General features: G+C 41.4%; 1 protein-coding gene across 2 annotated transcripts in view; it reads right to left on the bottom strand.

The window, feature by feature from the left end:
* Positions 1-3701: 3701 nt before the first annotated feature.
* ZC3H12B (zinc finger CCCH-type containing 12B) overlaps positions 3702-13992 on the bottom strand; it is a 380046-nt gene continuing 369755 nt past the window's right edge. For both annotated transcript variants that reach the window (XM_085608288.1, XM_085608287.1), the window contains exons 4-6: positions 12223-12457; positions 10481-10587; positions 3702-8746 (exon numbers count right to left, since the gene is read on the bottom strand). In XM_085608288.1, coding sequence (XP_085464414.1) covers positions 7323-8746; positions 10481-10587; positions 12223-12457 — 1766 coding nt within the window. In that variant the 3' untranslated portion in view covers positions 3702-7322. The remainder of the gene's footprint in view (positions 8747-10480; positions 10588-12222; positions 12458-13992) is intronic.

Raw genomic sequence — 13992 nt, 5'->3', positions numbered from 1 at the left:
CAATAGGACCCTAAGCATCAGATATGTATTGTTAAAGGAGAAGTGGTAAGGAAGGGATGGGAAGTTTTGAGTAGACTAAGAGAAAAGTACCCCTTAAAGCAGAGAAAAAGTGAATAGTGATTCAAATAAGTTACCATGAATTGCTAAACAATAATAAAGACTGTAGAAAACGGTTGCTAGATGCGACCATGTTTATATTCAGTCAGTGAGAGGCACAGCACAACAGCTTGGCGAGCGCTAGGAAAACCTTCTACAGATGGATGAAACAGATAATATGACCACATTTTTAGGTTTGCTTTTGACAGCACACACTTTATTTCTTACAATATAATACCAAGAGTGGGCTTTGGGTCCACCCATTTTAACCATTGGATTCTTCGACCAGCCTCTTTCAGCCATTGGCTTGAGATTTTCTCAATCACATCTTATCTTCAAGTGCTTGCTTAGAACTACATGAGGGACTACTTTACTATTATTATAGCTCTATGTCTTCTCTTGTTGACTCTTTCTGTGTGTTTTGCTCGAACGTATTAATGCTGCATACGTCAACACATTAAACCCAGACATTCTAGGTTTTTTTGAGCCTTACTTTTTTTTGCGTCAGTGCTCACTACCAAGCGATACTAGGCAGGTCACAGATTTCAAAATACTCCATAACACACTCCACAGGAGGTGAAAGGACACTCCCTATATAAAAATGGCAATAGAAAAATAGTGAAACGAAGGATGGTCCAAGATTTGATTGGCAAGGCTGGAAGCCGATGGCTGAAGGTTCCAAGGCAAAAAAAAGCTAAGGTTTCAAGATGCCAAACTCAAAGCAACTTAAAGTAAGTATAAAACACAATATATTTGCCATACACCTCAAAGTCAATAAAGTGTGATAAACAAAGACAGGAAAAGTATGGTGGCAGTGAAAGAAAGAAAACAAATGAGCTGAATTGAGACTAGGTAGTATTGGTATTCAGCAAACTCCAGCATTCGGCAGCATCAGCAGTGTTTATAGAAGAAAAACTAAAGGCCGATGCACGTTTTTCTTACACATATTAAGCACAGTATGCTGGCAAGTCACAACTTTTTAAAGACTCTATGCAGGTGAGTGTGTTGGACCCAGGCAGGTTACTATCTCTAAGTGGGTGGTTCCAAAACATTTTGTTATGTGGAAGATCCAAACGGTAGTAATGAAAGAGGACACGGAGTTTAATTTCCTTAAACTTCACTTTTTTTTTATTTAATTATCTTTTGCATTTTTGAATAAACAAGTAACATAAAAAATACATGACTTTGTATCAGTGCAAACGTTCAAAACAAGGAGTGTGATACAACAACAAAAGCTTACAAACCATCAACGCATCTTCATATAATTTTATGCAAAACAGAAGATGTAGAAACAGGTTACGTGGATCATCACATGATATTATCAGGGAGCATGTGCATGTCCATAACGCAAAAACATACCACTAACATTTAAATAACATTTGAACTACAAATTAAAAGGAATTATAGCTCTGAGTAAAAGAAAACAAAACTGTATACTTCAAACTGTAAACCATAGTGCATGTTGTAGCTTCACACTCATTTATTCTGCTCCTCTCTACTCAACAGCCAACCTCCCCCATGCATCCTCAAGTAGTTGTTCCTAAACGGGCTGAGTGATTCCTCTAGACAGCACAGTGATTATTCTTAAATAATAAAGACAACATCAATAGCGCAATCAGCTCTATGGCTGCTCTGGCTAGGATGAGATCTCGCACAGACTATGAGCCTGATTGAGATCTTGGCGGATGGGTAACTCCGTCACAACAATGACTGATATCCCGTCCGCCGATATGTAAATTCCATAGGATATAATGGGATTCATATTTCTGCAGATGAGATATCGGTCACCGTTGTGACGGAGTAACCCGTTTAACAAGATCCAAATCAGACCCAACATCAAGGAATAAACATTGGCCAACTCAGCGTCCGCTCAGTAAGGTCACCAGATGGCTTCCTGCTGGCACACCAAGGTTTCAGTCCTGGACTTTATGAAACAAATCATTGCATTCCAGGTGTGGTGACCTTGATCCAAGTCAACTGATTCAATTGGCACAGAATAGCTGACACAATGAACTGAAGGAGGAAAGCCCAGGACTGGGAATGTTATGTTCAGGTAACATTGATGAAGGGATCCCACCACTCAGCCTACATTCTAGATGCTGTAGCAATAAAGATCTTTAGCTATGGAGTTCACTCCCTGAACTCTTGACTAGATCTCCATACTGACATCAGTATCGACCGGCTGTGGGCTATTTGGCACCTAATGGCATGGGCAAACACCTATCTAAAACAACAGGCCTCTGCTTCATGACACGCCATAAATGTTCCAAATTACTATATGAAAAGAAAACTGTTCTAACAAAATTAATAATCCACAACATAGCCGTGATGAAGAAAAACACACAAGGTCAGGAACGGGCAGTCCTGCATGCCTTTGCATGGGAGTAGTGGGAATGCCTGTATAGACCTTTAGCAGACTAAGTAAATCAATGATAAGCCAACTCCCGCAGGCCTAGGTGGTAAGCACAGTAAGAGACTGGAGGTCCAGGGTACTGGGTCACTGGGCAGGATGGAGTCATAGCAATGTAGGTACAGGGTGGCAGAGATTAGGGTACCCCGGGGAAGTTCCTTATGTCAGTGCATCATTCTTGGATGTGCACAAACAACAGTACACACAACAGGTTTTGCAAACTGACATCTATTAATAAAAATTGTAACTTCCTTCCTACATAGCTGCTGTCCGTTATGATCATCACTTAATATCGTGGCTATGGCATGCTGCTTTTGCGTGCCCCAAAGACCCAGAATACAAGCTGAAAAGGAAAAACCAATATAGTTATCTTGCTTATCCACCTACAATTTGAGGATTGACAACTGGTACAAGAAATGTATCAATCACGGGGAAGGGACTGATGACCATTTAACAAAACGTAGGTGATAGTGATGATTCTCTGAACTTAATAATGATTACGTTTTTTATTCTCTGTGACCATGTTATGCCAGTATTCCATGTGCCACATATGCATTGGTACTTGACGCTGGATATTACCCAATGGACTCTTAACAAAAGGTTTTGGTATTAACATCCATAAACACTCAATAAAGAAGGTTTTTGTAAAAAAATAAAAAATAAACGTAGGTGATGCCCACCATGAAGCACCAATACATTTTCAACCCTACAAGCTTGGCACTATTCTGCAAGTTTCTGGCAGCCTAATCTGATTTAGAATACCAGATTGATGTCTTTTTGTGCTGGATAAAACTACGAAGTACCATCTAAATCTGTGCCATGCACAACATTTCTCTGTCGTGCAATAATATTGCACAACACAGATGATGACATGGTCTGCTCTTTTGAAAAAGCTTCAGACACTGGGGTATGCTGCTTTCACAAGTCCAGTTTCCTTTAAGACTCATTCACCTGGTAATCAACAGCGAATAGCTGGCAATTACAGAAGATTTGGGCATAAAAATGCTGACCGTCAGTCCACATGTAATATGCGGACATGCAATTTTTCTGCACTATATCTTATATATACACTTTGGCAAAGGTTCAAAAGACTCAACTATTTAACTTGGTATGATGTACCTGCTGTTCTTGGCAGACAGTGCATTTTACTTCGTCAACAGAGGTGTATACAAACAAAACTGCAAAGCTATAAGCGCATACACACTATTTAATGCATGACATGCATGAGATATCACACTTTGTACAGTGATAGACACACACCACATATAGTTCATGAACCTGCATGTTTCACTCTTTTTGTCATTGAGACTTACATTATATTTGGGTTAACAAAAAACCCAAAAAGGTTTTCTAAAATGATATAACAAATTAACAGGAACATTCAATTCTACCAAATGAAAGTAAACTACTATAGCTCAATAGTACAACAACAAGACTACATATAGTCATATAAGTGATTATGTACATGTGTTAACATTCAAGGCAACAGACCTCATTTAGAATGGAGGAAATACAATTACTGCAAAATAATATCCTAAAGTAATTGTTTTATGTTACAATCATTGCTCCATTGCCAAATAAAATGAAAGAACTAGAGAAAACTGAGTTAGTGTTCAAGGGAGGGGTGGCACTTTCAAATATGAGACGCTGATATAGTACTGTACAAAGATGTCCTCTAAGTGCATTCTGGGACATCATTCACATAGCATGTTTCACTTTAACCACCCTACACAAATAATCATTTAATTGGAAATAAATGCAGGAACCTTTGTAGTTAGCATTCAGTGCGTTTGCCTTGTAGGAAATTCAAGACAAACTGCTCTAGCCTAAAATATCAATGAGCAGAGTTGGCAAACATTGAAGATGACGATCAAACACAGAGCAAATGACGTATAGTTCACTGAAGTTGTAAGCAAAACAGGTAAACAAGTCTAATCGATTCGGTCTATGTGAATACCAAACTACTAAGGAGTGAGCCCGAGACACTTCTATGGGCTTAGACAAACAGCATTTGTACTTCCTTACTAAGAATGGAATGATCACAAGGAGCCGTCTTTCGCGAACTTTTCACCCTATCTATTCTTATAACCTATCCAAAGAAGCAAACTCACCAGGTACAGAAAGAATAGACAGGTGCTATTACAAACTATGTTCCCACTGTACTATGTTCTAAAACATTAATTGTAAAAAAAAATGCGGTAAGGCCTGCAAGATCTTGGGAAAACAAAGTACACCCAACAACTATTTACATGCAAAATCACCACTGTTCCAGATAAACATGGAAAGAGTGGCCAATGCGCAATAAAGTCACAAGAGAAATGTGATATTTTCCGTTTTCACAAGTTACAAAACTGCAGAAAATATGAATTATATTTTTTGCCATACCTTATTTCACTTATAAACACATGGTAGCACAATTTACAGACATAATTGACACTTCTATATACATTTCTGTTCAAAAACATACAGCGATAATAAATAGAGAATAACTTATGTAATATATATTTTTTTGGCAGTACACCGGACCTCGGTGTGTGTGTTATATAACAATAATAATAAAGTGGATTGGAAAAGTAGTCTTGTTTGTCAATAAACTACAGTGCCCATTAATAAAAGAGATTCCTAATTCCCCATGGGCTACTTCACAGTGACACACAGTGTCACAACAATTGTGGTGAAAACGTTATACTTGAGCTAATCTACAGATGAAGTTTTTACATTTTTATACAATCAAGAAAAAAAGAGATACAATTTGTATCAACAAACAAAAGGTCATTTCTGGTTATCTGAGGCATTGCTCTCGGCTGCTCTTGTGAATGGAGAATGAGAAATCAGAAAAGTGAAGGTGAAAATGAAAAGATAGAATAAACACCGAAAGTGGGCTCATCTAAGAGATGGCTATCAAAATCACTCTGGGCAATTCTAGTGGCTGTGGATTTTATCACTGTTCAACAAGTAATAAAATAGATGAATACATTTTAGTTGAGATAGATTTGAAGCAGGAAGGTCACTATGAAAAGTAGTGTTAAGATCTGGTGCGCTCTAAGCATCCAGGAAAACTGATGTGTGACAGGGAGCTGTGAACCGCTTCCCAGTGAAGTGTATACGTTGAATGTCTAATTAAAATATGAGAACACGTCTTAAAATTGAACAAACACATTGGTGGAAGTGGTGGTACTAAAAGTGGTAAAAGAGATGGAAGAAAGAGGACCTCAAGAAGATAGACACCAAAGAGCAGCGTGCAAGCCATTATCAAAAGGCCAGAAACAACCCTGACTGCAGCCTCACGTTCTGTGTGTTTCACAGTAAGAAACATTTAGGCAGTGTCACACCTTCTCATGAAGCAACAAAAGGCCAGAAAACCAGGCCCTTCTAAACTTCCATGAAAAAACTAGAAGTCAACAAGTCAAAGCTCGAAACATCTCGAGCTACTTAATGATTCAAAATGTTGAAATATCTATACACTGGGTTCAGAAAAAAGGGTTATCAGTGCAGCGCAGCTTAAAAAACAATAAACACCTCGCAAGGCACTGAGCCACAAAGCCTTTCAACCCAAATCGAAAATGCAAGTCTTATAAACTTCTGTGGTGATTTAATTCATATCTTCGTAAGAGCAATAGGTAAATTAAACCTCTCATACGGCAAATCGCACCCTCAGCAGGCTTATATGAGAATCACAAAGGAAGGGTTTATGTTCAGTATCGAAACACCCCTTTTAGAGATCATGCATGCCGCCTTTGTTACTGTGGCTGTGTGCACCAGTGTACAACATACCAACTCCTGGGAGGCAATGTGCACCAGGCTTCAAAACACTAACTGAAACAGGCGGAGCTGACATAAGGTACTCACACCCACCTCTAGTAACTTTCCCATACAATCGCGACAAATCTCAGAGGACCATGTCAGCTCGTATTTGAATAGATCATAATTGTCAGATGTGACATCAGTTCTCGTCATTGATTTGGTAGCCTGACTTATGGTACAGCTCAAGTGGATGCAGCTCAACTCTGGGCATTGCCACAGTAACTGAGCTTACTAAACATCTCAGGTGTTTCATCATATTGTTTCAAATAATGGGTCCACCATACCACTGTCAGTTCCTTGGCCTACTTTATGCCAATAATTCACAGTCTGCAAGGATGAGGATGCATTTCAAAAGACAAATATCATAGTTTGTCATGAGAATGATCGCCCGTAATAATCATTTCAAAAATGGGATGCTGAAGTTTGAAAATATGCTTCAAAATGTAGGTGGAAGGAGGACATCTGGTCATCGTTTTGCACTTTGAATATCTGCTGACCTATTGGCTTTACACTTAAGACTAAACGGTCTTCTGATCTGTAAGGCCAGCAAGATCCTAAGCCAAAAACAGTGCTTGCTTTTTTCTATACGTACTGCATCTTTTCGTATTCCCTCACAGAACTTGGCCAAGAGGCTAATCTTATATAACCAATTAATTATTTACATTTAGGCATGCAATATAATTGCTAACAATATTTTGAATAAGCAACTTTACACTTATAGGGACTTTAGCTGTTTGTAGTGAATGAAAACTGCTATTTATGAATGAACCCATGCACATTATTGAAAATTCTATGAAAAGTTTTCATTGATAAAAAGTTTTAAGGTAATGGGTTGCACTTCAGCATTGTCATGCGCAGTTACAATTGCTTGTGATTTACAGAAGTCGCCGGACAAAATGATAATGCATTTACAAGTGAATTCCCGGTTTGTTCTGTTGTCTTCCAGAATCTGAGCCCATCCAGTAGGTATCCAATAGATACTATTGTCTCCATTTTATAAAACACATTAGCTTTAGTGTCCAGATCTTAACTTGGTAACAATAACAGCTGCAAGCTGTTGCGCGTCAGTTAGATGTGGGTTCTTCTCCATGACAGAGAGAACGATACTTGCAGGGAATATATTGCAGAGGTTCTTGTATGTCTGATACTGGTGTTCTGGAATAATATGTGTCTCCCTAGGTTCGCTGCACATGCCAGCCCATGGAGAGTGCCAGAGCTGTTCCATCTTCTCGGGCATGCTTCGAACCATAACAGGTTCGTAGCATGGCTGCATGAGATTGTTACTTAACGGGTATGAATGATAGCCAAAATTATCACTGGGACATGGCAATGGGTCCCAACTGGCATGCTGTTCCCGACAAAGAGGCGGCCTTCTCTGCCTCATAGGGTTGCTCTCATAAAGACGTGAATCAGAAACACTGTCCATTCTGGTCATCACTAGGGCACGCCCAGGTTGTGTAGAGGATGATGATGGATGCACGTTCTGAGGCACAGGGTAGTCTCCGGGGCAACTGGAACGTGCACCCACGGGAGGGTGTTGGACATGTAGAGCTAAATGTGACATAGACTGCTTGCGTGGGAGTTGCTTGGGCTCCTCTTGGCCATAACTTTGAACTCTAGTCAAAGCTTCATGATAACCATGTCCAAAAGGTTGTAAACGGTGTTGTGGTTGGCGGTGTGCTTTCACGTTTTCTTCTGGTCCCGGGTCAGATATACCCAAATACAAGTCGCTATAAGAAGAGTATGAATCCGTACTTGTGTGGCTCATACAATTATCTGGGCATGGACTAGAGTTTCTGGAGAACATTCCATGTTCCTGATCAGACCCATAATAATCTGTGTTATGCATGCTACTTATGCTTAAATTAGAGAAGTCACTGAGCATGGAATAGTAACCATGGTCTCCCAGAGATTCGAATTTGGGATACTGCTCTGCATAGCTTACAGAAGTGCCATGGCTATTGGTCACCAGTATTGGTGGATATTGCACACTACTCATATGTTCCAAAGATGATTTTTGATGCGCAAATTGTGATGATCCAGGAACAGGGCTGCTGGCTGATCGGGTATTTAGGGCTCCAGCAGCATGGCTTTTGGAAGGAGGAATTATTGGTACACTTAATGCAGAAACCAGGGAGGGTACAGAGTTGGCTTCTGATTTTCGAGCAACAGACAGTCTCTCCTCTGGTTCCACAGCAACCGAACGAATGCTTGGATCAGACTGGCGCTTTGGAGCCACACGTTTCACTTCTGAAGGAGATTCTCCCTTCGAGCTTGCACTTCCAGTTCCACATTTCACCAATGCACCTTCGCTCATGGTTTTTACTGCAGAGAGCTTCGCACTGATGCGCAATTCATCTGCCACCGACCTTTGTGGTTGATTTGCCCGTTCTGGATGATAATATTTGCACTTGTGTCCATAGGTACACTTCTTACCTGAAAAGGAAAAGGCAATATTTAGAATATTTAAAGAACAGAAAGATAGAATGGCATGTATGTAGTTTATCAGAATCTAAAGAAAAATTGACCAAACCTCCTGGAACATCAGCAATTCCTCAGGACTTATAAACTCAAGAGCATTTGCACATATGGCACAATACACGAACACCAAATATGAAGCAATTTGAAAAATCACCCTTAAAAAAAGATTTCGGAATTGATGGATGGAAAAATTCACATTTTTTTGCAGATAGTGTACTGTAAAATGTCATAAATTCAATTACAGATGACCTGGTTGAGAAACGTTTACCAAACAACCCTAAAACCATAGGCAGTGAGGAAATAAATAAAATAACGTTCATGATGATTACAGTTCTCTGAATCCTGTCACCACTCGTTGGCAAAGTCTGTATCACATGCAGCACTGAAAAAATGTCAACATGGTGGCAGATGTATCAGCAACTAGAAACTACGGAACCGCTGCAAGACTCCCAAAGACAGCCGCCACGCAGAGCGCATTCTGTGACGTATTGTATTGTTGGAGCAAAGCACCTAAGGAGCGGTCCTACAATCATAAAAAAACAGACTACACCAGTCCCCGAGGGGACAAACTAAAGATTACAACAGACAAAGACATTTGAGCATCCATAGAAAACCATTATTGTTTTCTTATTTCTTTGCATTGTTACTTGGTCATTTTTAAAAACCAAATAAAAGAATAACAAAAGGAATCCAAAGAGTACAGAGTGCAACAAGGGCCAGTTATTAAATATCACCGAAGAGTCTTATTCTTATTGATACTAACAAGGGAACTAGCTAACGTGTTAACAGTGATAATTTATATATTAAGCCATACAGCAATTGGGACATGTACATTAGGACAGCTGCCGATCATCATAATGGTGAAAGGGAAAAAAGAAATATGAGCAAAGGATATGCTTCATGTACTGCATTTAGTAGAGACAAGTTATTCCAACACACACTGTAGGGGCGCAAATGGGTAGATTTAACAGTGTAATTTCACGTTTCGGCTTCTCAGATTGTGCATTTTAACTTGTAAAAAGATTAACTCGCACATGCTTTTTACATGTTTGAGCGTTCCAGCGCGGGGACGCCGTGGAAGGTAGTGCGCCCCTATAAAGTTATTGGTTTGTGGGTATTCACAAACCTTTTTATGTCCTACTCAAGATATTTTTTGCTGTCAAAGACAGGAGTAAATCCTTGTCCAGAGTGGTGTGGTGGATGGAAAGTCCTCAAAATTGGTGGTGGTGTAGACAAGCGCTCTTCTCCACATAGAAAAATATTTTCTTTGTGAAGTGAAGGACATGGAAACCTATCGAAGAGCATTTCCACTCATGTTTTACACTTACATATTTGGAAATATAGTTTAATGTACACTTACTTATACATGCAAAAAGTATTTTACATGGTTGTGGGGAGGAGTTTGCAATAGCATTCCAGCAGTACTTTTGAAAACGTACAACTGTTGTAGTTTCCCAGGCTTACTCTTGCACAATGAATTACAAATAGAGGTCCTAACTTTACTCCAATTTTAGGAGAAACATCCAACAGTAAATTTCCGACTCTTCCCATTAAGTGGGTCCTTACTGTTTAGAGCCCATTACCGTTTCATGAACAAATCCTCCAATTCGTAGGAAACAATACAACTTGTGAAATAGCGGTCACCCCTGCTTCCTCTTGGAAACTTAGTAGTGGGTCCAAAACACTTACCATAGGGACATGGCTGTTTCTTATGTTCTGGAATAACAGGCTTTTTCCTTAGGAAATTTTCAAGACTTGGACCATGACGTCCAAGGGGGTCATCGGGTGGCATAAATCTGTCAGAGGGGGAAAAACCTGTCAGTAGCAATATTAGCCTCAGCAAAATGAACTATGTAGTCAAAACTAAACAAATATTACATCATCACAATTATATAATTGTGTACTGGTGTTATGTAGATGGTAGCTTTTGGATCAGGAAAAATGAAAGAAAAGGGACTGAAGAAAGGAAACCGCTAAAAAAGTGCTGAAGACAGAAAAAAGTATCATTATTTTAGGGACGAGAAAGGTGGAAGAGAGAGAGATAGATAGAAAAGTAAGAAACGGCCTGTCTGACACTTTGGGTGGTGCTCAGAGAAAGCGCAGCTTAGTATAAGGGGTCCATGTGCTACTTCAGGTGGGTCCCTCGACAGGCAAAAACTGCACCAACCAGAGCCATCAGCGATAACACTGCTTTCTAAGAATAATGAACAACTGCATTTACATCAACTGCACTTTCAAGATTAGTGAACCCTCTCAGGTGCATTACAGTCACTCATGACACATTGAAACTCTTAAAAAAACAACACAGTGCGACACTGTCAAACATAGGCAAGTCTTTGAAACTGGGCCCAGCCAGCTGCTACGTCCCCCTAACCCTGGCAACGCAGCAGTCCACGCCGCACGTGATGACGTCATGCTTACATGGGCCTCAGAGAGCTGGAATGAACAGTTAAACTACTTCCCACTGCATAATATGAAGGCCTTTTGTAGCTGCAGAGCACACTACATAAGCGTTGTCCAATCTCAGAACTCTAAACACCGAATAAAAGGAATATGACCTTGTAACTACACATTTGACAAGTGTCAATAGCATATTGTACAAGCAGGTTGTGCCCACCAGCTGTCAGATGACTAGCCAGTCATTATGCGATTTTATAGCGACAGCAACAGTGGGAACAACTCCTCTCTAAGGCTCACATTACATAGAATTTACACTTCTAATCCTAATTTCACCCGCCTGAGCTGCATAAAAGGTGGATGATGACACTGGAGCATGTGTTTTAGTTGATCAGAGTCCGATTTGGGGTAAGGATCTTGCTCCAGTGGTATGATTTTGTTTACACTTTGAGGTATGGCAGGGGCGAAAAAAATTGCCTTGACCATTCAATGGGGCTAACCTTTGCAAGTCAGTGTTGGAGGGTTTAGAACAAATGAAGACACTGCTAGCTAAGATGGCTTGGAAGTGGCAATATTGTTCATGGGACATACTTCTGAATGACATGGAGCTGGGGAGATCAATGGATACGTTTGTTCCCGATTATGGGGGTTATGCCCAAATGCGCTGTATCTACCGGACTCACTCTCTCTGGCTGAATACCCCAACGTGACCTGGATTGAAACTTATCCTCGAGAATATCACTCAAAGCAAAGACGCCCAGAATGAAAAACTACTACTTTTACATTTATCAACAAAAGAAAACTCAATGGAAATTCAATGAAATACAAAGCTCAGTGTTACACACTGGGCAGCCAGCTCGACGTGATCCTTGACATACAATCGTGATAGGTAACACCACACATCGAGATGTTTGCTCTTTATCTAAGCCAGACACTGGTGTAATTGCGGGTTGCAGACTGCCCACGTGGCTTTTCCAATCAGTATCTGGCATAGGTCTTTGAAGGGCCAACATTTCTAAAGAGGGGCTACCTACTTGTCATTCACAAAGGAGTACATCAGGAGTCTCTCCTCAATGAATTTCTTCCACTCCGGCTTCTCGTTTTGCAGGTCGCGGTAGTTATCATTAGAAACGATGATTCCATCAGAGTCAAACGCCAGTTTCACTATGAAACGGTCATCATAGCAGACCACTCTCCGACCCTGGACTCTCCGAGATGGGGTGAAAACCAGAATTTTTTCTTTCTCCAGCTTGTGTAAAATTTCTTGATCTAGGGGTGTGAACAGAGGTTTATTGAACCTTTTTAAACAAAGACTGAATAGATATTCTACACTGTCAACAGAAAGTTAGGCACATTTTAATTTAAAAACTTTAAACAATGCTCTGAAAATAGTGGTGGGTGCTTTCTTTTCCCTATACACACACACAAATATTGCGGTTTAATATATCATATATAAATGGTTTTATATAGCTCATACATAATCCAAAGTTGTATAAGGAGTTAACATACACAGGGTAAGCTCAATCAATCAATCAATCATAGCATTTGTAAAGCGCACTACTTACCCGTGAGGGTTTCAAGGCGCGGGAGGGGGGGAGCGGGGGGGAATGCTGCTACTGCTCGAAAAGCCAGGTCTTGAGGAGTCTTCTGAAGGTCAACAGGTCTTGGGTCTGCCGCAAGTGGATGTTCCAGGTCTTGGCGGCGAGGTGGGAGAACGATCTGCCGCCTGAGGTCGCTCTTCGGATGCGGGGAACTGAGGCGAGGTCGGCGGAGCGAAGCTGGCGGGTGGGGGTGTAGAAGCTGAGTCGTCTGTTGAGGTACGCTGGTCCGGTGTTGTGTAGTGCCTTGTGTGCGTGGGTGAGGAGCTTGAAGGTTATCCTCTTGTTGACGGGGAGCCAGCGCAGGTCTCTCAGGAGGGGTGTGATGTGGCTGCGGCGAGGGATGCTGAGGATCAGGCGTGCCGAGGCGTTCTGAATGCGCTGAAGTAATTTCAGGAGTTTGGCCGAGGCTCCTGCGTAGACGGCGTTTCCGTAGTATGGCCTGCTGCTGACGAGGGCCTGGGTGACCGTTCTTCTCGTTTCGGTGGGGATCCACTTGTAGATCTTGCGGAGGGTGTTGAAGCAGGAGGAAGAGACGGCGTTGACCTGCTTTGTCATGGAGAGGGTGGAGTCAAGGATGACCCCAAAGTTGCGTGCGTGGCCGATGGGTGTTGGAGCTGTTCCCAGTGCGGTCGGCTACCAGGAGTCGTCCCAGGCCGAGGGGGTGGATCCGAGGATGAGGACCTCCGTTTTGTCAGAGTTCAGCTTCAGTCGGCTGTTCTTCATCCACTCGGCGACGGCTTTCATTCCTTTGTGGAGGTTGTTTTTGGCGGCGCTTGGTGAGGGAGAGGGTCAGCTGGGTGTCATCGGCGTAAGAGATGATGTTGAGGTCGTGTAGTCGGGCGACGTGGGCGAGAGGTGCCATGTAGATGTTAAACAGCATTGGGCTGAGGGATGAGCCCTGGGGTACGCCGCAGATGATCTTGGTGGCTTCGGAGCGGAAGGGGGGAGGCGGACGCTCTGTGTTCTGCCGGAGAGGAATGAGGTGGTGGTCCAGTCCAGGGCCTTCTCTTGGATCCTAACACAAGGCAGTGACAAATGGAGTTACAATTATTTACATATAACAATTAGATGTATGGGTTGTAAGGAAGTAACCAGAGGAAAAATAAAGAAATATTTGTAAATTACAAATGGTTATATTTGGTGTAAAGATGCTAGTACACACACTTGGAATAGTGTAATCTGACTGAACAGCTCGACTATTAC

Source organism: Triturus cristatus, chromosome 5_2 (genome assembly GCF_964204655.1).
Source record: "Triturus cristatus chromosome 5_2, aTriCri1.1, whole genome shotgun sequence".
Taxonomy (NCBI): domain Eukaryota; kingdom Metazoa; phylum Chordata; class Amphibia; order Caudata; family Salamandridae; genus Triturus; species Triturus cristatus.
The sequence above is the reverse complement of the archived record's forward strand: the minus strand, read 5'-3'. Positions and strand labels throughout refer to the sequence as shown.